Consider the following 27,867-nt stretch of genomic DNA (forward strand, 5'->3'; position numbering starts at 1 on the left):
GTCCCGGCGTTCTGTAAAGATTCCCAACGTCCTGTGAGAACCACATGATAGATAAAGGATGCGGCGAGTTAACCGTACGAATTTCCTCGAACTCCTTCAGAGAGACGCGTCGCTGCTCTTGATCCGTCTAAGGACGTCTAAGACGTCATCTTCTCGCGTGAGAAGGTACGCAAATACGGGAGGAAATGCATACATCACGACGCAGCTCGATATAAATGTTATATATATTTCAGCTTAATGATTACAAACTAATGGCTTTTCTCTCCGGCGTACATCGGCAACGTCGTTGTTAGTTACAGAAAAAAAAAAAAGATTCTTCCTTCCACGCGTCCACGGCGCGATCCACGTGTGAGTATTGAGAAAAGTAAAAGGCAAATCGGCTTTGGGAAGCTCTCTTCTCTCTCTGGATGACGAAATGGCAAGGCTCGACGGCATGGCATTTACGCAATGGCATTATAATAGTAATAATAGTACGGCGTATTTATACAAATGCGGCAGAGGCGAGAGATTTGCGCGCACATAAATAATAAAACCAGGAAAGAGAGAGAGAGAGAGAGAAAAAAGCATTAAAAATATATTTTACAATGTTCTGTACAAAATCTTCCTTCGGAGTAATAAAAATTCAATCGACGTACATAATCAACAGTGCTATTAATCGGTGAAATAGTACGTGTATCGGTTGTGTAGGGCCTATGCGTTTTAAACGGTACAACGGATTGCACTTGCAGTAATGCACATGAAGATAACATTTAACAATGACGCTGGCAAATTACGCCAGCGACTCGATAAACTAACTCGATAACAAACCATGTCACTCTAAAACAGAATACTAGGTAAAGAGAAATCCGTTAAAAAGTCGTGTATATATATCACGTCGCTGTGTAAGCAGTAATTCCTGCGTTTCGTAATTGACGGTGTGATTGCAGGTGTACGTACGTATGTGTGTGTGTGTGTGCGGGCAGAATTAAATTTAAAAAAGAACCACGATCTTGTAATATATATACACAAATTAATCAAATTTCGTTAAGTCATTGCACTACATGTAACTTCTCTCGTTACAAGCGTAAAACTTCATCACCATTCATCTGCAGGCTCGCGTAAAACAAGAATAAATTCCGTGGATCGTCAAATCGTCAATTTAAAAAAAAAAAGAAGAGAAAAGCAAACGGTCAACATTTACTGCCTCAACGAGCGCGCTTGTCATAACAATTTTGTCGTTCAATTTTGTCATGATCGTTGTATAGACTAATTAATCTACATATAGCTTTCCCTTCTCCTCTTCTTTTTTCTTCGTTTACCCGATGAAATAGTAAATGTTAAACATCCTAAAAGCTACGCACTATTCAACTAAATTATACGGTCATTCGATTACATAAAAAAAAAAGAAAAACAAAAAAATACCTAAACATAACTCATATATATGATCTCGATTTTGTCAACTTATTATTAGCAAGTTTAACGACACAGACACGATATAAATGTTCTAAATTATATATAAAACCTTTATGCGACGCTTAAATCCATTCGCTAAAATCTCGTTCTATATGTTACATTTGGTATTCCGCGACAGAATACGTTCCTCTCATTTATAAACTCGTAACAAAAATAGATAATAATAGATATATGTATATGTATAAGTGTATATATATCTATTTATATGCCTATACGTATTTGTGTAATACATCTATATGCGTTTATGTTTATGTACAATGATAGATATGTGAAACCTAACAAAGTAGATAGTAATGCTCGGCCGTGTTAAACTAATGTACAAAGCTTCTTGTCGCACAAAATATTTCATTATCTCGACGTGAGCAAGATTTAATCGACGTGCGTATTTTCGCTTAGGCATTTCCTTCATTTATTACTATATAAAACGTACTGTCATTTTCGTTAAAGAATCTCCTTAGGCGTTCCCTTGTCTGACAATTTTAAACGGTATACGACATACTACTAAAGTACGCGAATTATGTACGTGTTTCATAGGCTGCGATCCACTTGACGCTACAAATGCTTCGAAGCATTCCTCTTCTCCTTTCTTTCAATGAAGAAAAAAGAGAAGAAGAACGCTTCAAAGCATTTGTAGCGTCAAGTGGACCGCAGCCATAAACGTATCGTACGTATATTAACACGCAGATATTTCGTGTAGGATAGGTCATACGGATCTCGAGTACAAAATTAGATCGACTCGTTTTAATTGCACTTTCTACAGTTTGCTTCTCTTTTTGCCTCACTCGACCAAAATTGATATATAAATTTCGCTACTAATTTACGGTAATAAATTTATGGTAATATCTGACAAAAGCACCATATGTAAATGTATAAATTTAGACATACACACGATTTTTACTTTCATATAAAATATGATAATTGATGAAACTAAGGCGGTCGAAATTTTATAAACACAATTTTTCAATTAAAGTTAAAAAATTTTCAAGAGAAAATTTTCTTTTATATAATCGCCTTTTTTATAGGATGACTTTTTAAAGGCCACTTTGAGGTCCTTTTAATCTTTTTAAATCGAAACTCGTATATTTTTTGACAGAATCAGATGCTCCGCATTAAGTCCAATAATTTCGATCCAAGACATTTTTTGACATAATAAATACTTTAGAAGATACTTACGAAAGATCATTGTAAATCCTTAAAACTATGTTGATCGGAGTAACTCGCCCTTGGCGTTGTCTATAACCAACGACGTTGATTCCGTGTGTGTTGTGTGTATTATAGGCACAGATTAAGATCCTACTCTCTATATTTTTAACTTTATAAACTTTTTAGCTTTAAACCCCCCCTTTGTTTTGTGTGTGTGTCTGCGTGTGCGTCTGCGTGTGCATGCATGCACACAGACATAGATTAGGACCCTGTGGTTCGTCATTTCCACAGTATTTTACGACTCCAAACCCTCTATCTGTATGTATATGTGTATTATAAAATATGTGTATTATAAAATAAATATATAAAAATTTCTCAATTAACTTCTTATGTACACTTGGAATTTACAAGTGTCGTTAAGCGAACACATTCAGAAATATTTCTACAAGCACTAGCTAGTCTTATGCGTAGCGTTGACCATATCTTTCGTCAATTTTAATCAATTTTAACTTCACAAGATATGTATATATACACAACATACACACAAAATCACCACATCACGTCTATATCGTTAATCCTAAGCAACTCCAAGAGCGAGATTACTCTAATCAACATGATCCAAAGGATTTGTAATAATTTTCCACAAATATCCCTTAAAGTATTTATCAGATCCAAAAGTGTCTCGAGTCAAAATTACTGGACTTAAAACAGCATCCGCGTCTGTAAAAAAGTATAAAAGTTTTTATTTAAAGAGATCAAATTGATCTCGAAATAGCCCTCAAAGGGATACTCCATGAAAAAGCAACAGCACCAAATTTTTCTTTTTAAACTCCGCAGCTTTTTTATAGAAGATATCCTTTTGCAGAATTTATATATATGAATGTATGTATAAATATATAGTTATTTCATTTTGAACGCGGAAACTAGAAGTGCAGCTAAAACAAACAGATCTACGCGTCGTGCGTTTGCATAACATCGTGATGAAATGCCTCTTATGTTTACGCAGACTTAATTATAGAGACTAAATAGCACTTCTTTAATATCTGATAAAATTACGCCGTTATGTATTGTAATAACAATAAACGTACGAGTAGGTACATAAGCTCGTTTTCGATCTGAGAGCTTCGCGAATATCCAATCGCGCAAGCCGGTAAGTATCATTTCACAAGTACAAAGTTCATTCTCTTTCTTTCTTTCTTATATCTCGCCGTTGCGACCGGCAACGCACTTTTTCCCTTTCCTCGTTTGAACTTGCAAAATATAACCGCGTTCTAAAAAGATCCAGGCCTTTCTTTTCGTAGCAATATATTACAATTTTTCTTAAGTAGCTTATTTTTATCGATGTAACTTCAGTGATCGCTGAATTATTTATCCCTTAATTAAACTACAATTGCTTACTTAATTTTTATCCCTTATTAAAATTTGTAGTTCGAAACTACACAATTAGTCCTTTACAATCATACTTTGTATCAATAGGCCGTCTTCAATAAAGCTCCTTTTTCAAATTGTTTGTTTTTCTAAGAACAAACATTTTTGCGCTCGGCAGAAATATTAATAAAAGCGTTATCATAAAAAATTCAATAAATCAAAAGAAGTGTCCTATCTACACCAATTAGAAGTTCAATCGGTTTTTTTTTGTTTAGTAGTACAAGATCTATAAGGAAAAAAAACGAACGGTTTCCCGACACGTAAATTCTTTTTGCTTATCATTAAATTTTGTACAATCGCTAATTTCGTATCCGATGAACCTCGCGACAAAGTATAAAAGAAAGGCCTGTAGGAAGAAGGCGGTGTGTCTGACTAGTTTAAAGTATGTGCATATTATGCATACATATATTCTTGCTGCTGCGATAGCGTGAGAGTGCTCTGCGAGGCCAATTGTCACTTGCGCATTACTCACACAACTAGCTATACATTCTGTGCGCGTGGTACTTTAATTGTCTTCTGACCTGCACGGCAATTAAAGCGCACGATCCGGGATAATTGTAGCGCACGGGCGCCTCCGCGCGTTTCCTTCTAGCTGCTTCTAGCCGAGCAGATCTACTTCAGTAAAAAAAAAAGGTGGTGTTAAAAGGCGAAAGATGCGCTTTTTCTCCAATTACTTCTAAAATCGACGATATAAATGGGCGCGACACAACGTTACAATCTTATACGATTATATTAACAAGCCTGACGTTAATTGACACAGTATCAATTTCTCATCCTCAAAACTGTTTGCTGTCTCGCAAGCTGCTTGGCGACGCCCATGGTGCGCTCATCATGATGTTTTTTTTTATCTCATCTTACTTTATTATCCCTGACCCTGTCCTCGTGTGCGATTACACCGTCTATTGTATTGTGGCGCTATTATAAAAGAGGCTCGTTACGTTGCTGCGTACAATTTTATTCATGATCGATGTGTGATAATGAAATATCGAAACTACGTGAACGAATGACAAATTGTATTGCACGATTTAACTTACGCGTATTCAGCTTTTGTGACTGAAAAATGATAGTTTCTATAAGCTCGCGGTACAATCACTATTTAAAAAAAAAATAGAAAATCTATGCAAGTCTTGAGTCTTGTCGTTGTCTGTAATTGTCTTAACTGTATGCAGCAATTTCGAGCACGTCAGTTTCATCTTTTTTTGAGCAATCCTGTTGCGCTGCGGTGAACGGAAATGTTTTCGCTCGGAATTTTCGTTAGCATCGAGAGATCGTTCGGAAGAATATCTGTATGCACTTGTTGTTTTCAGCACGATGTAAACGCAATAGCGTTTGAGAATCGTCATTCCGAAACAACGTTAATCCTTAATTAATCGCTGTGCCACGTGAATTAAAGAGAAGATTATAAATTTGTGACATACTCTATTTCTTTGTCTTTTTTTTTCCTATTACTTGGTGTTATACCAGAGTAGCGTCATTTTAGTCTTCAATTAATTTCTAATTTAGCGATATGGTAAAAAATGTGAAGTCTCAGAGCCTACACAACTAATTACGTTGCATCAGCTGAACCGAATGATTAATTAGGGATTAAACAAGGATATTTCTGTGTCATCAATAAAGAAATCTAGAAAATATAGTCCTAAAAAAGTTTGCTTATCCTCGCAAAAATGGCAAAAAGATTTTCTCACGATTAAACGAGAATTTAGCGAAAAAATTGTGCTGTGAAAAAACGCCTAACTAAAAACCAGCTATAGACGATCTATAATCTTTTCAGAATAGAAATCTGGAGTTCTGTGCATAATTTCTCTGTGCCGCATGTATCTATGCTTGTCCATATTTTTTTATTTTTATCTTTTTCTTAATACGTGTACTGTGATTCTTCAATCTTTTTGTATTACGCGGTACATAAAATTGTAACACTATCTTAAATTTTGACGGATCCAGGAGTATAGGGGAGGAAAATTGTATAACAAGGTGGTGTATAACATTTGAAACATTTTATCTGTGTGTGTGAACTCTATCTATGATACTCTGTATATCTCAGGAAAAAATTGTAGATTATATATAATTTTACTCCATATTTCAGAAAAATTTTTTTAATTGCGCTCACGGTTAATCGCATTACGATAATTGAGAGACACTGTCTCTTAGAAATTCTAAGAAAAACAGCTATCTTTTTTACAAAAATTTCATATACCGCCCTTTCATGTCATGCATATATTTACTCTTTCATAAGAGAAAGAGATATTTTCCTGAAACTTCGTAACAATTGTAACAAAAAGTATCGCGCGCGATTATAAATTATTCAAAAAAATCATTAATTTGTTAAGTGAACGCGCAAATTAAAAGCGCAATTTTTTTAAAATATTAGATTCCTCTTGAGGGGAAGGGCTCTATTCCTTTCGTAGATTGCGCCTAATTCTGAATTATAGATCGTCTGAAGTGGACTTAATTTAATTATTTTTCGACAGCAATAGGCTGTCCGTCAATCTGGTCATATATACATATACATATATATGCCCGTATATATATATACATCTATATATATAATATTTGTATAATCTATTTACTTATTTTAACTTATGGAGTAATATCGCGTCGACATCACGCATATAATATAAAAACAAATAACGCAGTACTGGTACATACTTTGGTGAACGAGAACACCAATCTGACGTTCTCGTCGTTCGAACGTATCGTGCCGCGTGCATATGCATATCGCGCCAAATATACAAGCATAATCAAACAAGAAGACGCCAGCTGGGAACTAGAAAACGCTTCCTTAAGAAATTTCCTTAAAGACTCTGCGAGTCGCGCTTCTTGCGCATTCCATTATCTTTTGTACGGATGCTTTGTGCATAAAACTTTTTGTTAGTGATAGCCATTTAAAGAAGCGTCTTCAAACGAGAGACTCCTTGAGGAGCTCTTTTACCAATAAATGAATTTCCAATAATTCATTTAATCCCCAAGCCAGTGACCTTATTTTTAGCTTAGACCCAGTCTTATTTTCGAAGCAAGTATGAAACGTTCCAGGAGGGAAGTCTCTTTAAATCTCTTCGTATTTCAATAACTTGGACTTCATTCTGAGGTTGCAAAAGATCGTTGCTCAGCTCAGTCGATTCGCGCGAGTGCCACAATCTTACATTCAAACATCACCAGTTTCTCACGTGCACCGCCATCTTATATACCGCAATCTTACAGTGTAGCACTTACTTCGTCCGTCTACGCAAGTGGCAATAATCACCGCCGCGAAAAAGAGGAGAAAAACGAAACGAGAGCGTATCTCTCTCCTCACCTCACTGAACTGTACTTGGCACAACCGTCACCTCTGCGTACTGCTCGTCCGATTGACTCATCGTCGTCTGCGGCAGTGACGATGGCATCTTCTCAAGTCGCACGTAAGACGGTCCTGCCGAGGGAGGTGCTAAATCCGCGAGGGTAATATAACTAGAGTTCAACTGTTTCCCCTCTACCGTTGCATCCGTTGTCGACCAGGACGCATCGAGATCCACCGCGTTGTCCTTATTGCCGCTCTCGTCGATGCCCTCCGTCACGTCCGCGAGCGTCTCCATTTTCTCTTGCTGCTCCTGCGGCTGTGTCTCGTGCGCGGAACTCGCAAGATTGTACGAGGTATCGCTCGTCGTGGAACTGTGCGGGTCGTAGAGCGTTTTCTGCGGCAAAGATTCTTGATCTGCCTTCATAGTCGGCATCGTCATTCCCTCGGGCATTATCGATGCTAAGATATACTTCGGACTCGCCGAAGTCAAGGTGGTATTGGTGGGGAAAGCCGGCGGGAATGACATGTATTCTTTCTTGCATAAATTCTGGTTATCTTTAATATTAAAGGTGCCGCACATCAGATTGCTGTTTCTGGCTTGTATATGCTTGGGTATACAGGAAGGCAATTCGGGTATCTCGTCTATCAGACCCGCTTGAACGTACGGCGTCGCCATTGTCATCTTGTCGGGATTAATGTGCGATGCCAGTATATCTATCTTCTTCAGATCGATGATCGGCCGCAACTTGTCTAGTTCATCGATGGTCAGCTTCTGTTTCTCCTTCTCGAAATCATCTTCAAATTTGATCGATATTAAAGCATCGCCGCTATCGTCGCCGCTGTCATTGTTGCTGTCGCTGCTGTTGTTGTCGCCGTGACTACCGTCATTGGTGTCATCACCGTCCTTGCTGCTGTCGCCGTCGCCACTGTTGCCGCCAGTGGTGTTCTTTCGCGGAATAAGGCTCGGGTTGCTCAATAGCGCCTCAGAAGAGGACGGCATGCTGATGTAGTTTGTGCTGGACCAGGCGTGTTGCGATGGCGAGTAGCTCTTCAACATTGCGCTGTTCGTCAAATTAGGCGTGGACCGCGCTAATGACACAGTCTCCTCGGAAGTCGCCTCACCGGAATTACCAACTTTGACATACTCCCAGGGCGTGACCTCTGATAATAATGAAGCCGGTATCCGGGTGGTGCTTCTCTGTCGCAGATGGGTCATTTCGCGGACAGGCTGACTCTTCACTTTGTCAGATGGTGTACGCACCGCATCGACCTCGGTGCCGCTGTCACTGCAAACTTGAGATTCCGCCGTAAGCGAAGAGGTAACGGATTCTTGACCGCTCGAACAGCCACTCGAATCGGCGGACGGCTGCCGTATGTGTAGTTCATTGTTCTTCTCAAGCAGCTTCTGTACGAAATAAAATAGAAATTACATTATACTGTATTTTTATAATTTTGCCGCATTTGTTTTGATAAGTAATTGTAAAATACAAAAAAAACTTGGGACAGAAAGAGAGAGAATCTCACCATATCTGGAGCAAGTCCGGGCGGTAGTTTTACTTCGACATCTCGCATAGCTCGACATTTTATCCACATTCTGTAAGAAAAATAGCACAAAGCGTGTTAAAGTATAGAGCTGGAATGGTTGTAATTGAATAAAAATTATTTTCTCGTAACTTGCGGAAAGTTAGAAATTATTTAGATGTATGATGTTTGCATCAGAGAATTGTTGAAGAATAGAAGTTTTATTACCTCTTGAACATGTACACGAGGCACGCGATGCATGCTGTGACACTAAAGACGCCAACCATCCATATGATAACCAATGCGACGTTCGACAGTCCTGTTGTATGGAAAATATACATTCACTAATTAGAATGATTGCGTAATAATATCCGCGTTAAACGTGTATGTGTGATACTATCGCATCTGTTTCATCAATATGAAGAAAATCCCAATGAAATAAAAAATTAATACTCTACTAAAGATTGTAGGAAACATGGTTCCAAAAAACAACAAAGAGAATTGTTGAAGAATATAGTTGTTGAAATAACGAAGAAATGGATGAAGAAAGAGTCCCGACTTGATCTTGCGAGTCATATAAACCGGTTGCGCAATTATATCTAAAAAAAACTATAGTCAACATTATTATTTCTCATATAAAAAAGATATTAAATGGTCACGTCCTTTAAATAAACGTCGCCTTCATTTATACTCACAAATGTTAGCGTATGCCATGTATGTGTGTATGTGAATCGTGGGTGCGACAAATGTAGCCAATTTTATAAGAAAGCAAACGTGTCTATATAAAATAGTGTTAATCTCTTTCGTGTTTGGTTTCTTTAATGCTAAACAATAAAAATACCGTTATTATAACAATTCCCCTCCCCAAAGTCGGACCAGAATCCTTTCAAAATCTGGCCGTTATGATTGGTGTTGACAGCTCTGACCCGGAACTTGTGCTTCTGCTCTCGGTGCTCGACGTTCTTGCAATCGGGAATGGGCAATTGCACTTCTGCAATATGAACAAAAAGTATGATTATCAAGCTTTCGTATTCTTCCCTCTATAGTTCCCCAATCTTTCACTATTTCTTTTTATTTTTCTTTTTTGCAACTATCACGACTTTATATTTATCATTTTACCATTCAAACGGCGAAATAGGAATAAAATAGGGAAACAGAATAATTGAAGATCAAGAAAATTGAATTATATTTGAAAGGAATATTTTCCTCCTAGTTTATAGTTTAACTCCGAAATTCCCTTAAATTTTCTTACTAATCTCACCTGTTCTAGAGACGTTTTGAACAATGCCATTTCCGTACTCTATTTCGTAATACATGGCCTCTACCGGGCCGGCCGGTTCTTGCGGTGGCTCCCACTGGACGATCACTTGGCTGGAGTTTACGAAGCGCACTAAAGGCATATTGATTTTGCCGGGTACACCAATTCTCGTGAATTCATTTACTGTCTCTGACTTTTCACTGCACTTTACGGTACATGCGGAGATTCTAATAGAATACTTCGTATACGGTTTCAAACCCATCAGTTTGATATGAGTTATTTCCTCCACTTTCATGACTTGACCGTTGTACTCGATCTCATAGTATCTGAGCACGCCATTCATCGCCTGCGGATTTTTCCATGAGATATGCAGTGTCGTATTGGATTTGTCAGTGACTCTCACGTTTAACGGTGGAGTGCTGGGCGCCGCTTCGAGAGTGGTATTATACAGAGGATCACTACGCAAACCCTCGCCGCTCTTCGTCAGCACCGCGACATTCAGCATGTACGTGGTGTAGGGCTTCAGATTGTCAATAGTGCCATGTATCGTACGCGCATCTGCCTTGATGGTGCTATTAAGCATGGAACCGTTACAGTTGACATTCAACGGTGACATTATGGGACAATAGTAGATGTTGAATCCCTCGATTATCCCGATGCGATCCGAGCAATCAAGCTTCCAACCGACTTCGATGAAGTGCGATCCAATGCGATTAATCCATACAGATTTCATCTTGCCGAGGACTTTGTTATGAATTACCGTGCATGACGACCATATCATACCGCTGCTACCTCTCTCAGTATTGACGGAGATTGCAAATTGGTATACCTTGGACGGATCCGGCACAGTTATATTGTAGATCATAGTATTTTTAGGAACATGCACCCAGTCCAAGTAACCCTGAAAATATATGATGTTTAACGCTACGTGCACTTTGAATTTTCGAATAAAAAAAAAGTATTTTTCGAATAATCTATTCGAATAATGAAGAGAAGTATTGATACATACGGTACACTGATAAGGACGATCACGCTCGTTGTCGCACCAGAAGATCGTGTAATTCACGATATCACGATCTGCGAACGGCGGCTTCCAGGATAATTCATATAATCCATGTTCGAAAGCAATTTTTGTGAATGCTAGTTCATGCGGTACTGCGAGCAAAATAACAACGTATTAATTGTTAGATGTACTTAAATCTTCATATTCTCTCTTAACATCTATCTTCTTAATATACTCACTTTCTTGCTGATTTGGTACGTATATTCTCGCACGGCTACTGTTAGCACCGACCTCGTTCGTTGAGACGATCTCGAATAGATAGCTGTTGAAACTGATTCCCTTCAACTTGGCGTATGTCCTGGTCGTTTCGCTTGGTGTGAGCGCAACGTTGTGGCCATTTTCCTCCACGTGAATGATTTGGTACTTGAAATTATCGCCGTTCTCTTGATTCTGCGGTATCGCTTGCCAATACAAGTATACGTCCCTGCTTCCATTATATTCAGCAATTTCGAAACTACCGATGTCAGTTCGCGGTGCAGCGCCAGGCACTAAAGTCAAATGAGAAAACATTTAATAGAAACAAATAGATATAATTAATCATAGTCTATTTGCAGTATGCAATTATATTAAATAAATAACAAAGATAATAGATTCTCTTCCTAATTCATACATTTACTTACATTTTGGTGATGTTCTGAATGCAACAACACTGAAATCACTCCATCGATCTGTTCTTACAGCTGTCGAGCTTTTTAAATAAATGCGAACATCATACACTGTATTAGCGTACTCCAATCCGGTAAGATTAAAAAGCCATTGCTCCCTATTCTTAGGATGTGTAATATTGACGACCTATAGACAAGAGAAGAATAAGTTCGATCAAGATTATCATTGTTTATCGCTGGATTAATATATTTTTCAATCCGGTAATTACGATATCAACAAATTATCTAACACAATAAAAAAATGTCGCTTTTATCAATATGGTTGTACCTTCCAATTTTTTTCATGATCCCATTGATGTTGATACATAATTTTGTGATGTACACCAACTGGAAATGTCGCCATCGGAAAGGGGAGCTCCCAATATAAAAGTGCGCTCTCTGATGTTTTGTTTATTAAGGTGAGGTTGTACGGTTTGGCCGGAATAACTGAAAACAACGACACAATTATTTTTAAACATCAAGTGTATTCAAATATATGCGACATCAAATATTGTACGACATTTCTCATTATTTATTGCAAGATATTTTCATACGAGGAAGTATAAATAATGGCCTGTATAAAATTTACATACCGTTAGGATAATGTTGGACACGATATGTAAAGTTCTCGGTCCCAAAAGCATTAGACACTTTCAGTATGAAAATATAAAATGGATACGGCTGCCTGTATATTGGATCGGAATATATATCCCACATGCATGAATTCTCTGCTGTCGTCGCGAGCGGACAATAATACATCGCTCCTGTTCTTCCAGGTAATTGGAACATTAAATCGTATGTTGTATGGACGAAATTATGTTCTGGCTCCCATGTACAATTGAAGCTTTCCCAATTATAGGAGACACAGTCGAAGTGTTTAGGCTTACGTGGTGGAACTATCGTGAAACAAAACGAGTAAAATAAAACATTTCACATAAGAAAGAAATGTGTGTTCTTTTTAAATACATAATTTTTAAAAATAGCTTTTAATATTCATTAAATATGTTAATAACAGATACTTAAAATTGTATTTGTAAACATTGCGTATCACAATCTGCTTTGTATCGCAACGCTACAAGTTTACTCTTTCATCGGTATAAATTCTCAATTTCTATCACTTCTAAGATTGCAGATACTTTATGTTATATATATTATGTTAAAATTATAAAATCTATTAAATAAATATAAATATGGTATAAATGTATAATTTGTTGTATAAAATTTAATTCAAATATTGCTTCTTCAAATTTCTACAGGATAAGAAGTGATTTGACTAACTCTTAGTATTATACATCGTCTGTTTTCTAGTTATCTTTATCGTCAATGATAGTAAAACGATTTCTAAGACGTGTGTGTGTCAAACGATTTACTTATAACTCTAATGAAAAGAGAATCAATGCACTGTGCTGTCTCCGCAAAACATCATCGGGTCGTGCTGATAAGAATAAATGCGTACATTTACTGAATATGTAGATAGTCATATTTCAGATATGTATGATTGTAAATAGTGCAAGATATGTATGCTTTCTCGATACTCTTAAATTCATTAAATTCACCGAAAATATATTCTTTAGTAGAAATAGAATAGAGCATATACAAATCTCAAAACTAATGACACAATCAAAAAGCTAAAGAGATGAAAAAGTAAGACAAAAATGTAGAATAAAATTAATTTTACGAGGCTTTATATAAAAAAAAACGTTATTCCATCTTATTTTGACTTATTTTTTCATGAGAAATCGTCTCTTTCTCGATTGTTGCATCAATTCGGAGATCTGCTAATGTAATATACCCGCTAATACCCGTTAATATAATACACAAAAGATAATTCAAATGAGAATACTTACATCCAACTACAACCTTATTGAGACAAACTGCTATATAGTCGCTGTTGTTTATTTTCAACTTGCAATTATACATGTCATCGGAGGCTGGTGGCGATTTGATGAACAGCTCTATCGTTGTTTCATTAATTACTGTGACAAATTCCGATTCCAGTTCCTGATCATTACGAAAGAATCGAAGATCTTCCGCACTTTTACCATGATAGTCAATATCCACGATCGTCTGATTTAATAGACAGAACATTTTGAGTGGTTTACCATGTTCGATAACGATATCACCTTGTGGCCAGGTCCCTACAAAGAACAAGATAAAGTTTATAGCGTTACTATTTCAAATAGAATAAAAGATATTTATATTTTAATTATGAACATTCCTAAATTAACGAATATAAGCAAACTCATTAAGCGAATAGAATAAAAAAAATTAAATCAAAATTTATATATGTGGTACAAATTTCATAGTATTATAAAAACTAAAATAGTGATATCGCGAGAATACATTCTAACAGACAGTTGGCGATTTCGATGTGAACTGTACAGCTCGCGTATTAAATATAGATATATACATTTAGCTCGACTAGAATTCCAAAAGGAGAGATAAGACATATGCTTTATTTATAATTCTAGCGCAGCGGTACGCATGCGAGAGAAACAGAAGACAACGGCTTTTATCTCGGCTACAATACGTACACACGTACATTTGAATATATGCACCGTCTTCAAATGTGTATTATGTACACACATATATTATATATGTTAAAAAGGTAAACGTTTGTTAAATGTAAAAACAATATTGAGAGTCAAGAGGCCAAATATAAGCGAATAAAGATGTTACAAGTTAAAATATTCTATATTTTATTGTCCAAAGGTGGACCAAAAACATTGTGGACGTTCTGACTTTACTTATTGTTAGTGTCTTCCTTAGCACAATAAATTAGCAAAATAAAATAAAAGGTATCTGAATTTTGAAAAGTATACAGCATAATATGAGAAAGAACTAAAAGTGAACAGAGTTAATCACGAATCGCAAGTAACATAGGAGGCAAAGGCAAAGTTAAATACATAGTCATCAGTCAATATTTTAAAACGTCGGTTCTAAATAAATTCAACAATTTGACTCGATAGTTAAAAACGGTGTTAAAAAACTTATTTAAATGTTAGTTCTAATAACTAATTCAGTAATTGCTAACGCGTAATATCCAGTACGTGAATAAAACGTATCATATATTTGTCCGTCGATTGTGTTCATACGCAAAGATATATTTGAACGAAACTTACATCCCGGTGTACTTAATCCAACTGAACAAGTGTGGGCGGTAGACTGCGTCACACAAAGTAAAAAGCAGATTAAGAGAGGAAAGCAGGTTCGCAATCTCCTCCAGGAAGAGTTCGTTATCCAATCGATGATCATTAATCCTAACATTTGATTGAAACCGTATCTCATTATCGAGAATGCATCCGCCGCGTGAGAGTATCTCATCGCGTCGCTCCTTCGCGTAGAACCATGGCGATTTCGGTGGTCTATTACACTTGTATCACGTCCATGATCACAAAGAGCGATGGGACGATCAAATGATTCTTTTTGCGACGAGCATAGGTCAGTTGAACGGGCATTGTGAGATAATGAAGTGTTTTGTTGCAAGCGAGCCGCACTGTTGGGCTCGTTTTCCAGCGTCGTGACGGTATCCTTTTTGAACAGGACGGCATTGGCGGTGTTGAACACGTCGCAGCATGTTCCAAAATTGTCGCAAACGACGGGGGACGATTCCAATGTGCTGGACACATCCAGCGTGAATCGGCGTTCAGCATGTCTCGATGTAGCGTCTGGTCTGTGCAATGGACACCGATCCATTTCTCCAGGCACTCTTATCGATCGCGTATCGATTGAAGGCATCTTGCACTTCCGTCACTGAAAGATAAATAGATTCAATGAAAGCACATCTTAAAATCGTACATAAAATATCGATGTGTTACCACATAAAACTACTGTTAAAAATACATCAAAGATGTTAAAAGATTCTCGTCAGATCGAACACTGAATCTTCTAACAAAAATACAAAAAAATTTTTAATTATAATTAATTCTAGAGATCGAATTACTAAAAGTTGAGAGAAAAGTGTTGGAATATCGGCTCGTTACATTGACAAAAATTAACGAGAGAAGAGGAAGACAGTCGCTGCTTGTGAACCGTGTACGAGTTAGGACGCAACTGACTACAGTGGTCTAGGAAACATATGAGGAATGTAGGGGGGAGGTATACACGAGCGAATTCTTGACACGTGGAGACTGTGCTTCTAATAAAGTCGTTATTATATTTCGTCACGTATCACGGTCAATAATGTGAACATAGTCTCGCGACGATTAATATTTGCATACGAGAAACTAACTTTTCCAAGATATGTAAATACAGATTGAGTATCCCTAATCCGATGATCCGAAAAGCTCTAAAAACCGGAATCTTTTGAGAAATATTCCAAAAGTTCTGAAAACTTGGAGCTCCGGCGAGAAACATCAGCTTTGACTTGTTGTGTGCATATTAATAAATTGCCAATCTTTATCAGCATAAACTGTTTATGTACATATATTACCCATTGTTTGTTTTGTTTATTCCCTGCTCTTTATTGGAAGAGATTGTGATTATAAAAATTACAAAAACGCCTTTGGGTAATAGTGTAATAAGAAGAATATAAATCATTTAGCACAATGTCTCCTAATCTCCCAAAGACCCGGTTCCTGATTCCTCAATGTTTTCCGATGTTTCCTCTTAAAATGATAACATTGACAGTGTATCTTCTATCTTGAGCATTATTTATTTTATTATAGTATTTGTTACATTTATCTTTTTTATTTGTCGCATTTATAACCCTTTGAAAATATCCCTCTGTAAATCAATTGCTTGTTCTTCTACGTTGATTTTCATTGATTTTCATCTTTATCGTTTGTATGGACTTTTTACCATTTTTATTAACATTTTATAGTCATATATATAATTGTTTATATTTATAGAGTATGGAACTTTAGTATGTTTCTTATTTTTGGCATAAGTTTTTGTAAACATCAGAAAAGAATACTGGAATACATAATAGAATTTATATAATAATAACTGTATAATTAATAAACTTTTATTTAACACTTCGCACAGTTGCAGACGCATTGCTTAATCCTTAATCTGATCCGCGCAAAGACTATTTCCAACCTCTTCTCTTAGATACATAAATATATCCAGAAATCATTTTACATAGTTTAAAATGTGCAAAAAAAAATCTAAAAATTGTTCCTAAAAAGATTAAAAAATATAATATAATTGTATTTTATAATCATTTTTTAATATATCTTTATCTTTAAAATTTATATATTGTTTGTCACGTATTAACATTTATTATTAAACATAGGTATTTAATAAATAATAGTTTAACGATAATTTAATAATTGCTTTTAGAAATATCTACTTTTTTCAATTAATTTAGATTGGAATCTTAAAATGAAAATGGAATTTAAAGCTTTATTAAATTTATATATAGGTATAATACAGCTTTATTAAATTAAATTAAAATAGAAATGGAATTTAAAGCCTTATTAAATTTGTAATACAGCTATGTTAAATAAATTTAATTTATGGAAATAAAAATAAAATTTAAAGCCTTATTAAATTTATAATATAGCTTTGTTAAATAAATTTTATTTATTGAAATAGAAATGGAAATGTAATTTAAAGCCTTATTAAAGGACGGTATGCATTTTTTTTTTCGCTCAGTATTACTTGTTGAATTTGAGAAAAATGGTAAAAAAAATCGTCGTAATTGCAGAACATTCGGTAAATTTATTTTAGCAAACAATGTTACAGCTACTCTACACTTATCATTATCAAGCAATTATTAGTAGAAAAATGTGGTTTAAACCGACAAAGACGTCAGTTTGAAAAATTGAAAAAAGAAGGCATTCTTATTTTTCTTTCATTTTCCAACCAAAAACTCCGAAACTTGAGTGGTCCGTACCAACTTTTATTGACAAAATTTTACGTGGAGATCATTTGTTTGACAGTGAGTACGAGTTCGAGATGATGAATAAAGAATCTCATCCGGATTATCGAGATTTACACATATTTCTCCGGAAACACCCTTATTCGTAAGAGCCAGAATGAGGTCTCGTAACATTGCTCGTAAACAATACATATATGTACATAGCCTAAGGTAATTTTACAATTGCAGGATCCAGGTCCAGGTCCTGATGAGAAAGGGAGAGGGCTTAGTTTCAAAACATAGTTTCAAAACATAAAAAAACATACAAAAGCATATAATTAGTTACGACTATATGACTTCAAAGTCAGATTCGTAATCTCTGTTACAGGTGTACCAACATTCATTTGTAGGCCTCATTTGTAGCCTATTATTCCGATCCATAATATTTCATTTCATAGATACTCTATAATAATAGCCTTTGTCATAAAATCTTATTTAATATAAGTAAAGCCACGATTTTAATAAAAATATATTAAGAGAAATTTGCTGAGCTGGCTCGAGTGATAAAATCAATCGTTGCTTTCTTCGGTATAAAATGTGTTTAAAAACTTTTCCTGGATACTAGGATTTTTTGGCCATTTTTCTCGGATTCAGCAAGTGATACTGAGTAAAAAAAAATGAATCCAACGATCCCTGTGTGCTCTCCAAAATGCCTAAAATGCATACCCTCCTTTGTATAATAAAGCTAAAATTAAATAAATTAATTTAAAACTTTATGAAAGATATATGTATATGCATATATATACATATATATATGTATGTATGTATATACAAAACGTTAAAGATTAGAATGCTGTAATAAATGATGTAATAATTATTAAATCTATGGTTTAAAAAATAATTTACGAGAAGAAAAAATAAAAAAACCTATATAATTTTGTAAAAAAAAAAAAGTTTGAAGTCATTAATCACAAAATAAATTATTCATAATGTGCATTGCATAACACACGCCGCGATAGGAAACATTTCCACAAAGATGCAAATGACTCTTTACACAAATACATTATTACTGACGTGAATGTAACAGGAAAATTCATCATTATTTCTTTCTATCTTCGAATCTTTTTTTTTCTCTATCTCTGAATAATAATTCCACAAAGAGAAAGAAAATGTTTCTGCTGGTATGACAGATGTATATACATATAATACTGTGTACCCCAGCACACATATATATATATATACATATAATACTGTGTACCAGCAGAAACATTTTCTTTCTCTTTGTGGAATTATTATTCAGATATATATATATATATATATATATCTGCAGGCATTCTGCAGTAAGAAATATTGTGCAATATTGCGATAATCGAACAACTTTCATGCATTTAATTCGTATTTTAACAGACTAATTTAAACTTCAATTTTATTGAGAAAATTAAATACGCCGCGAGATCGATTCTGCGAAAATTAATCTTTCAATATACGTACGAAAGTTTAAAAATTAGTTTTAAGAACTAATTCGCTTTCATAAAATTTATAATCCACATTAATCTCTTAATGGAAAAAGGATTCGTTTGTAAAATATGTAATCCATATTAAATCTTTTAATGGAAAAGTTCCATTGGTAAGATTTACAATCCAGATTAATCTCTTAATGGAAAAATTGTTTGTAGAGAGGAGCATGCGGAGTGAAAATTTGTTCGAAAATTTACTTCTCGCTTATTTTACACCTTGAACTCTGCATTTCATCGCATTTTTATCCACACAACAATAACAGGTGTATCGTGTTGCGGAATACCGAATATGTGTCGCAAAGTAGAATCCGACCCGGAATTGATAACGATAGAAAGAACCTTTGGATGAATCTCGTATTTCTGTTCTGTGCGCTGGAAGAGACCGCGTGACCGTACGTTTCTCACCTTCGCTTCGGCGCGATTTTTCTGCGCTCGCAACGGAATCCGGGCGGCGGAATCGCGTAGAAAAAGAGAGAGAAAGAAAGACGATCGATATACCGTCGTCGCGAAAACAACATCGGGTCGTATTTGCGGAGTTCAGGGAGCTGCTAGCTAGGCGAAATCGGGGAACGGTATCGTGTGCGCGCTTTATCTCGCCGATAAATCGATCGCTGCCACTTTACTCGACGCTCGCGTTCCGTTCTCGCGATCCATGCCCTGCTCGCAGCTGCTCGCAGCCGCGGGACAGATCGCGGAATAATAAAGAAAACTGATAAAGAGCCCGAGTCTTCGTTTTAATCGCGTCGCGCCGCGATTACGATTACGTCCGCTGCTCCGTATCGGGCATTGCAGGCATTGTTCGCGTTGCAATACGAACGTGAGAACTCCGCGGATTGTTCACGTTGCAGTTTTCGGATCGGGTATCCAGAAATATGCATTGCTTTTGCTGAAAATTGAGCCTCGACTACAATTAATTCTCGGTATTTTTAAAACTCGGAAAATTATTGGTATTTCTATATATTCTCGATAAGGATTAGACTGATCGCTAATTGGAAAGATAATTATCGATATTTAAAAGGGATCTGATCAAATTTCGAAATATTTCAAAGCATTTCAACACTTTTTGAAATTTTCTGAAAAGAGGCAACGTTAAACGGAGAATTGTCTCTTATTAATTATTTGTTTTCAGATAAGAGATCGTTCTCTTTTGGCCTACGCCAATCATTTCTAAAACATCGCGATGCAAATTCGAAGCTGCGGTATTCCCCCGGGTATTCCTTATCGTCGTTATAATTATAATTTTCATAGACGCATCGGGGTTGCATGTACATAACACGTGGTAACGGGAGCGTTGATAAGACAGTTATAAGGAAGGCTCTGTGTGTGTGTGTGTACTCTCGGGTAATTAATTTTTATTTTTATCGTCAAACTTATTGACACTTTCGTGACCGATGACGTCGTATTACGTTTCTGTTTTCGAAGCCGGCGGGGCCGTTGACGTAATATCAACATCTTTTCGTGAGCTGACGATAAGAGAGCATAACCCGGTCGCGCGCGTACTACCGAAAACACACGCAATTTTATCGAATTTATTTCAGCGAGGCGCCACGCCGGGTTACGCATTCACGCGCGCACCGTGTGTGTCGCGTGAAGAAAGATGCATTACGAAACGAAGATAAGTTTCCACCGGAAGTCGCGGTTCTTGGAAGACGCGCCGAGATACATACATTTCGCAAATAGCGCAAATCGGATTAAGAGGCGCGGAGAGCTCGCGTCCGCTTCGGCGATGCGCGTAGCGGACGCTTTCCGAGGAAAGCGCGGCCTCCCCGCGCCCCGCCCGTCGCGCCGTGTATTTATATCTCCGCGCGAGCGCTCGTGGAATGACAGATTTCTCTAAAAAAAGAAGAAAAAAAAAGGCCGGCCCGATGAGACGAGGGGGCGCTCGCGGGAATGCGCTTTTCGCGACCGGTCCACGCGGCTATATGGCAATGGCGCGAGGCGAGGTATCGGCGCGACCAGATCCAGGGAACGATACATCCTCCACACGCAAACACATCGTTATCGGCATTGTTTGTTCGCGTCGATCGTTTTCTTTTCATCGATTACCATCGAACCAGATTACACGCGGCGATATCGGCTTCGCTCAGACGCGCGACAGATCGATCTCTTTCGGGTATCTATATAACTTTTCGGCGTCATCGGCTTAACATCGGTGCCCGTTGCAAATCTCCGAAAACGTATTATTGTTGGCATATCGGGGCTCGCAAATTCTGCTTTCAACAACTCTCAGGTACTTCGTTCCCTTTGGAATCTCGAGAATGTCGCCCCACATCGATCATTACGGATAAAAAAAAAATCGATCACTGATACACGAAACCGTATCGTTGAGCTGTGCCATTCAAGCGAAACCCGTGCTTTTTCCGAAGCGGAATATTAAATGTTCGAGTTAATTAATTGTTGAATTGCCAGCAATTAGAAAAAAAAAAGATTATTCAGCGGTATCGCTTCTGTGAATACCGATAGATTCGTTAAAAATCATCAATGACTCGTTCAACGCGGTACTTGTTCTCAAATGATTTCAGAAGATCTTAAGAAGAATCACTGCTGCAAGTAAATAAGACTCAGTAATATCTCTTTTTTTTTTCTCCGATACGTCGAGATACCGAGTAACGATGCTTCGACGACTCGCGCGAAATACTGGCAAGATAGGAGACTCGAGAGCGATTTCTGATAGAAAATTTGGCTAAATACTTTATCACGATGTTATATAACATTACATATGGTGCAATATAGCATCATGCGATATAATATATCATAATTATGCCGAAGCAAGCATGCTCATAACTAAACTCCGGGAACAAACCGGGAGGTAAACATTCGTGCACTTTCGGATCTTTACCTACATAATGACGGATAGAAGAAATTCTATATCTTCACCTACACACAATGATGAATAAAAATATCGACAAGACGGTTTATATAAAATCAAATTGCATTTTCGAAGAAAATGGCAATTAAAATGTTAATTTTTGTAAGAACCTTTATTTTTTTTTGTTTACATTTTTAGTTGCACCTTATGGAAATTAACAGAAATAAATGTAATCACAAGAAAAAAAGATAAAAGCGGTTTCTGAAAAGTTTTCGTAAATATTTTTTACTATTTATAAGTTGATTTATAAGTTATAAAAAGTGGTTATAAACTAGTTGCAAAATGAGATGTAAAAAAAGTAAAGAAACAGAACGACATTAAAAGATAATTGTATTAAATTTATATAAACAAAAAAAGGTCTTAAGAAATTAAAAGAGGTTCTTATACCACTTGTCAAAAAATTTCAAGATGAAGAAAGTTTGAAAAAATGGAGCGAAATGGTCGCTTAAGCCAATTAAATAAGTGTCAGAGAGGAAAGGAAAGTTGTAAGCACAGTGAGAAATAATCCTAGAGCTAATGCGTCGTAGATTTGCTGTACAGATAAGTGAAGAGTACGGTCAAAGACGTTAGTTTGAAAACAATACGCAAGGTTCTTCATATGGAGCTGAGTATATAATGCGAGAATAGACCGAAGGAAACCTTTCAAATGGCAGCATTTTTCTGCATTTTACATTTCTTTTTTGACTATGTTCATAAAAATAATTATTAATTTGAATATTCTACAATTAAATAGTATAGATTACAGCAAGAAATAAAAATGTTTACAAAGATAAATAATTTTCTCATTTGCTAACAGAGCACGGTAATGTTCGCATATATATATGTATATAATATTTATTCTTAATCATTAAACAAGGGTACACAATTCGGCCGTTAGAACTTGAAACTTGTAAAACGTGTAAATACCGATAATAAAGGAGTCGGACGAAAAATAAACGCGAGATTGTTCGGTAAGGTCAACGTCTTTAATGAAATAAAAATGTAACATAGATTAACAGTAACGGACATTTACATATATAGAGAGAATACGGTGCGGAGAGAAGCAATACAGTATTAAATTCGTAATGTCAAATTATACTCAATTTAAGTAATTTTTAATCATTTCTATAAGTTGCCCGCTCCTACTCAATATCTCGTTAATTTAACTAAAACAATTTAACTACATTAGTTAAATTAATTTAACTACACCAATAGAATTAAAATAATACCTTTTTGTGTTAAAATAATTAATTCCGACACACATGGTAATTAAAAATAATAAAATGTTATCTAACTCAAGGTATTGGTTTAAATTTCCTTTAATATTTAATATTTAATTTTTAGTGTGTGATTTGCGTCATCGGACGCACGTCGACATCTCGGTCGTAAGATTCGAGGAGAAGAGGATGTCTTCGCGACGAAACACGTTAAACGACAATTCGCGGTCGTAATAATCCTCCGATAGAGATATATCTTCGAAAGGCGAGATTGCACGCGGGAGAGTTAAGACGCGTTCGAAGCGAGACTTTGCATTCTAATTAACGGACACGCTATTGTTTGATCAGCGCGGGGTACCCGACGGTTTTCCAGAAATATTCTGTGCCCCTCGCGAATCGCTCCGCCCGCGCCGTTGGAAATATCGATTCGCGGTGGTCGACAAACCATAACAGAAAGGGATTTTCGCTAACTACAACTGACAAATCGACTGTTATTTCCTTTGTCTCTCGTGTTTACGAAATCGTGTTCTCATTCTCAATTCCGCGAGAGATAAAGGAACGTGAGAGCCGTTGCGGGTCCGAAGTATTCCGACGATAGAATTCAGAAAGAGAACTATGTTTGACGCATATAATTACGATTCCGGACACACTTTCTTCGAAAAGAGAGACCATTTTATGGTAGCAACTATACATATTGCCGCATGCCGATACTTTTGTTCGCCACTAAGATACCCCCTACAGTATAATTCGATTAGTTACGTGAAATTCTCTTACTGTAAATTCAAAATGTTTAAGTTACCGTCAATCTTCGATGTTCGATGTCTGCCCCGAAATAAGACTGAACACGGGAAGGAATTCTATATATATGAAGCTAACGATCTGTAATCCGCGCGAAGACTGTAACCAGAGAACCAGTGGTTTTCATACACAATAGGACCGGATCCTCGCGGATCCTCGACGATCGGTGGGGATGAAAGATAGCAAATGAAAAGCGTCCCACGTTAGAAAAACGCCACGTTGGAAAATTATACGAAGACGTGAAAGGACGGGACAGACGAAAGAATCCGTCTTTCCAGGCAGGACGGATTCTTTCGTCTGTCCCTCCAAATGTTTTTTCGAACCTTCGTCTACCGGTATGCCTCGACATTTTTTACGGGTATTGTGATGCTGATGTCAATGCAGACATAATAATACAGAAACCGGAGATAGGTACGTGGTGAGACGCAGGCTGGGACTGTCGATGGCAATGATGGCATCCACAAAATATTACGCCTTTTTCGTTACGCCTTCGAATCCTCATGCATTTATCCTCACTAAAATTAGCTCCTCATCAGCGCTAAATAAATTGCAACGTATTGCAAGGTTGCTAATTAAATGGTCGAGTCCCGAATTGAGTGCTCCGAGTGTTTAGCAGAATATTAAATACGTAACTGGAAGAGCTGACTTGAACTTCAGTTGCCCCTTTCCCTCTCCCATACGAATAAATATCTAATATATAAACTGGAGAAATAAATATGCTTAAGAAACTATTAAAATATATTCTTCAAACAGCGTTATATCACAAAAATTAATCGTTAATTTTGCCGTCTAATCTATACGATAGAAATCGTAGCAAAATATTAATATCCGTATCTACCAATGCAGATTAACTTTGATCTTGGCTTAACTTACCTTTTATCTTTCTCTAATTTTAAGAACTAGAAAAAGATGAAATGTACGATTAAAGTTAATCTACATTGGTAGAAATGGACATAAATCCTGCTTTGTTTCCGGTGTCGAAGTATTAATGTCGAGGCTCATTATTAGTATCCAGACGTTGTCCAGATTTTCTAGATTTTTCAGCCAAAATTCGTAGTCTTTTCTAGAAAGTTAGATCTCGAAAAGTTTTCACATGGTGAACCACTGACAGGCAATTACTTGCATGTAACGGTAAGCTTCGCTTTTTGTTTGTAACACTGGTACCTTCCGAACAACCTTTTGAAACGCGCAGTTGGGGTCATGTTTGAATCGGTCGAGATTGCTCTTTCGTTGATGAAGGTAACAAAAAAAACAGCGCCAAAAGGGATGATGTCCAACGTGCTCTATAGATTATAATTTGTGATGGCGACCCTTGAGAGAGTCATTACCACAATCAGGTAGAAGAAAGAAAAGACGAAGACTTCAGTAACTTTAACGAATAAGGACAAATAAATATTATCAATCTACACCATGTATCTTTGTCATGTAATTCTTTAACACCATATGTATGGACGTACCCTCGTACATTTTTCTTATTTTCAAGAAAAAGCACACAGTTCGACTGTCAGAGTTCGAAACTTGCCACTCATTGTCAGACAATAACGTTAAATAATTGAAATAAATAAATGAAACTTATGTATTCAATATGTATCTCATATCTTTTTCCTTACATATTTTATAACATTATATAATAAACGTACCGACGTGTATTCATCAAGATAGAAATGTCGACGTCTTTTCTTTCTCTAAAGAAAAGCTTGTTCCTCTTGCAATTACACTCTGTTATGAATTTCCCTAGTAAAACGGAACAAAGTGTACCTTGGTTTTAGAACGGAGGAAAGGAGAGAAAGGAGGAAAATACCGACGAAAACAAGCGCGGCGCGGCTGAAAACGCACGAATTCCGAAAACCGCTGCTGTTTCTCAATTTATATTAGGAATAAATTTACGGACGTTAAACCGCAAAACGAGACGAAAGGCTTGCCAGCTTCTGCCTGCCTTGCCTTGCCTTGCCTGCTTGCCTGCCTGCCTGCCTGCCTGCCGATCGTATATACGTTTCCATCGTCGGTTTAGGTTCGCGAACCTGAGACAAACAGCAGTACGCCATCCCGCTTCTGCCTTCGGGCTCGGTGGGGGCTTTTTACGAGCGACAAACACGCGGCTCGAAAAGCACCTCGGATTTCGATTTACAAGCGAGCGAGCGAGTGAACGGAGGAATGAGAGAGGGGAAGAGAGAGAGAGAGAGAGAGAAAACACCCCGCTCGACGAACGGCCGCACGCACACGAACGCAACCGCGTAAGCGAACCCGTACGCTTGAACCTCGGGAGAAGAAGGGAAGGGGTTCGGCCGCTGTCCTGCGACTATTGCGCGGATATCCATTAGGAAAAGAGATCCGCGATCCGCATCCCTCGGCGCGGAAAAACATCCGTCTAGCGATCCGACCTTCCTACCTGCGAAAAAAAAATCTCGTCACCGAATCCGGTTTTTCAGCACGGATCTTATACCGCGCGTTCGTTTCGTACTCGGGGAAACTTTACGTCGCGCGACGACGCGAACGAGCGAGGGTGCGTTAACGTGTATCGCAATGGGACTCGATTCAATGGACAGGCGAGAGAGGCGAGCATTTGCGCGGCAACAACTCGCGTAAAACGCCGTCGCCGTCGCCGTCGGAGTAAAACAGGAGACGTCGTCGACGATGCGCCCCGGCTATTCTCGCCTCTCGGCTCGCGGTAATCGCGAGAAATCGCGAGAAATCGCGGAAAACAAGAGAGATGATAATACTACTCACCCTGGATGCAGCTTCGTCCGCGAGTTTCCTGCCGAGATCTCTCATTGCAACGGAGCCAACGTAGAACCGTGCGCGGTTCGCGCACGCGAACCCGTCTCAGGTATCGGGAATATCCTAGGCGACCGCGAGAGGGAGGGAGAGCGATTAAAAGAGAAACAAGGAGCGGAGGAGCGAGAGAGTCGGGAGAAGGAAGACGGGAAGGAGGGAGGAGAGAGAGATGCCGAGTACACGCAACGGGGCGAGCCCGGAGCGACGACGGTCGGAGCTGCCGTTCCCACTTCACGGTAATCCCGCACACGCACACACACTCCGATGGCGGCGCGACCCGGGTCGAGGAACGCGCGAACGCGCACACCGACACGCGCGCGGCGGCGGCTACGACGGCGCGCTAACTTCACTTCGCTCGGCTCGACTTAGCTCCGGGTTGGCGCGACTCGGGCGCGACGAGCTCCGCCGATCCGGCCCGTGTCGCGCATGATGATATCCGGCGCGGCGGAGAATTCTGTTTACATTCGCGAATGCGTGGCCAAGGTGAGGGGAGTGGGGAGGGAGGGGGGCCGTCCGCCCGTGTCCGTCCGTCCACTCGTTCGTCCCTCGGGACCTCCGCGGCACCCAACGTGATGCGCCGTATATAATTCTCTCGCGGATAAAAACACGCACCCGCGCGCGCGCGGGTGTCACGCACGCGCGTATACGGCGAAGAAGCGTGTCGCACGTATGTGTATGTCCGTATTGCGCGAGATCAATCGCCCAGTGCCGTCAACCTGACCGCGGGGCGTCCGCGACGGCGCGACCGCACAATGCGAAGATGGCGTCGTACGTCGTATGCGGGACGGAGGACGGAGGATCGCGCCTTCCCCCCTGCCGCCCCTGCTGCTGCCCTCCGCGCGCCGGGGGCGGCGCGTCGGGATCAACTTTGCGCCGCTTTGCGCCGCCGACCCTCGCGAGGCCACCGTGGATCCTCTTCTCACCCGCGGGCACCTCTCCGCTCCGTTTCCGTCGCGCGGCACCCGCGTCGCGCCTTCGCCGTTTCCCGGCGTTTCCTCGTCGCCGCGAAACCACGTTCCAGGTCGCCGTGACGCACACGTCGCGCGAGTTTCGCGATTCGCGTATATACCCGTGTCCGTGCTGCTGCTGCCGCTGATCAACTACTGACGTCACGTCGACTCGAGAC

At 38.3% G+C, this 27,867-nt stretch overlaps 1 protein-coding gene across 2 annotated transcripts; it reads right to left on the reverse strand.

Annotated features, from left to right (window-relative positions):
- Window positions 1–206: 206 nt before the first annotated feature.
- On the reverse strand, window positions 207–27,867 carry Dome (cytokine receptor domeless). 2 transcript variants are annotated; one of them, XM_071714680.1, is made up of 14 exons: window positions 26,694–27,867; window positions 26,217–26,355; window positions 14,906–15,536; window positions 13,631–13,921; window positions 12,377–12,679; window positions 12,073–12,230; window positions 11,760–11,931; window positions 11,319–11,627; window positions 11,086–11,231; window positions 10,080–10,977; window positions 9,660–9,809; window positions 9,047–9,137; window positions 8,822–8,891; window positions 207–8,702 (listed from the first exon to the last, which is right to left on the reverse strand). In XM_071714680.1, the coding sequence occupies exons 3-14, from the start codon at window positions 15,519–15,521 to the stop codon at window positions 7,317–7,319; spliced, it is 4,590 nt and encodes a 1,529-aa protein (XP_071570781.1). In that variant the 5' UTR covers window positions 15,522–15,536; window positions 26,217–26,355; window positions 26,694–27,867; the 3' UTR covers window positions 207–7,316. The 2 variants fall into 2 exon arrangements, with proteins under 2 accessions (XP_071570781.1, XP_071570780.1); XM_071714679.1 differs by lacking the exon at window positions 26,217–26,355.

This window comes from Temnothorax nylanderi, unplaced genomic scaffold (assembly GCF_030848795.1).
Source record: "Temnothorax nylanderi isolate EJ_2023f unplaced genomic scaffold, tnyl_v1.0 TNYL_tig0145_pilon, whole genome shotgun sequence".
NCBI classification, from domain to species: Eukaryota; Metazoa; Arthropoda; class Insecta; order Hymenoptera; family Formicidae; genus Temnothorax; species Temnothorax nylanderi.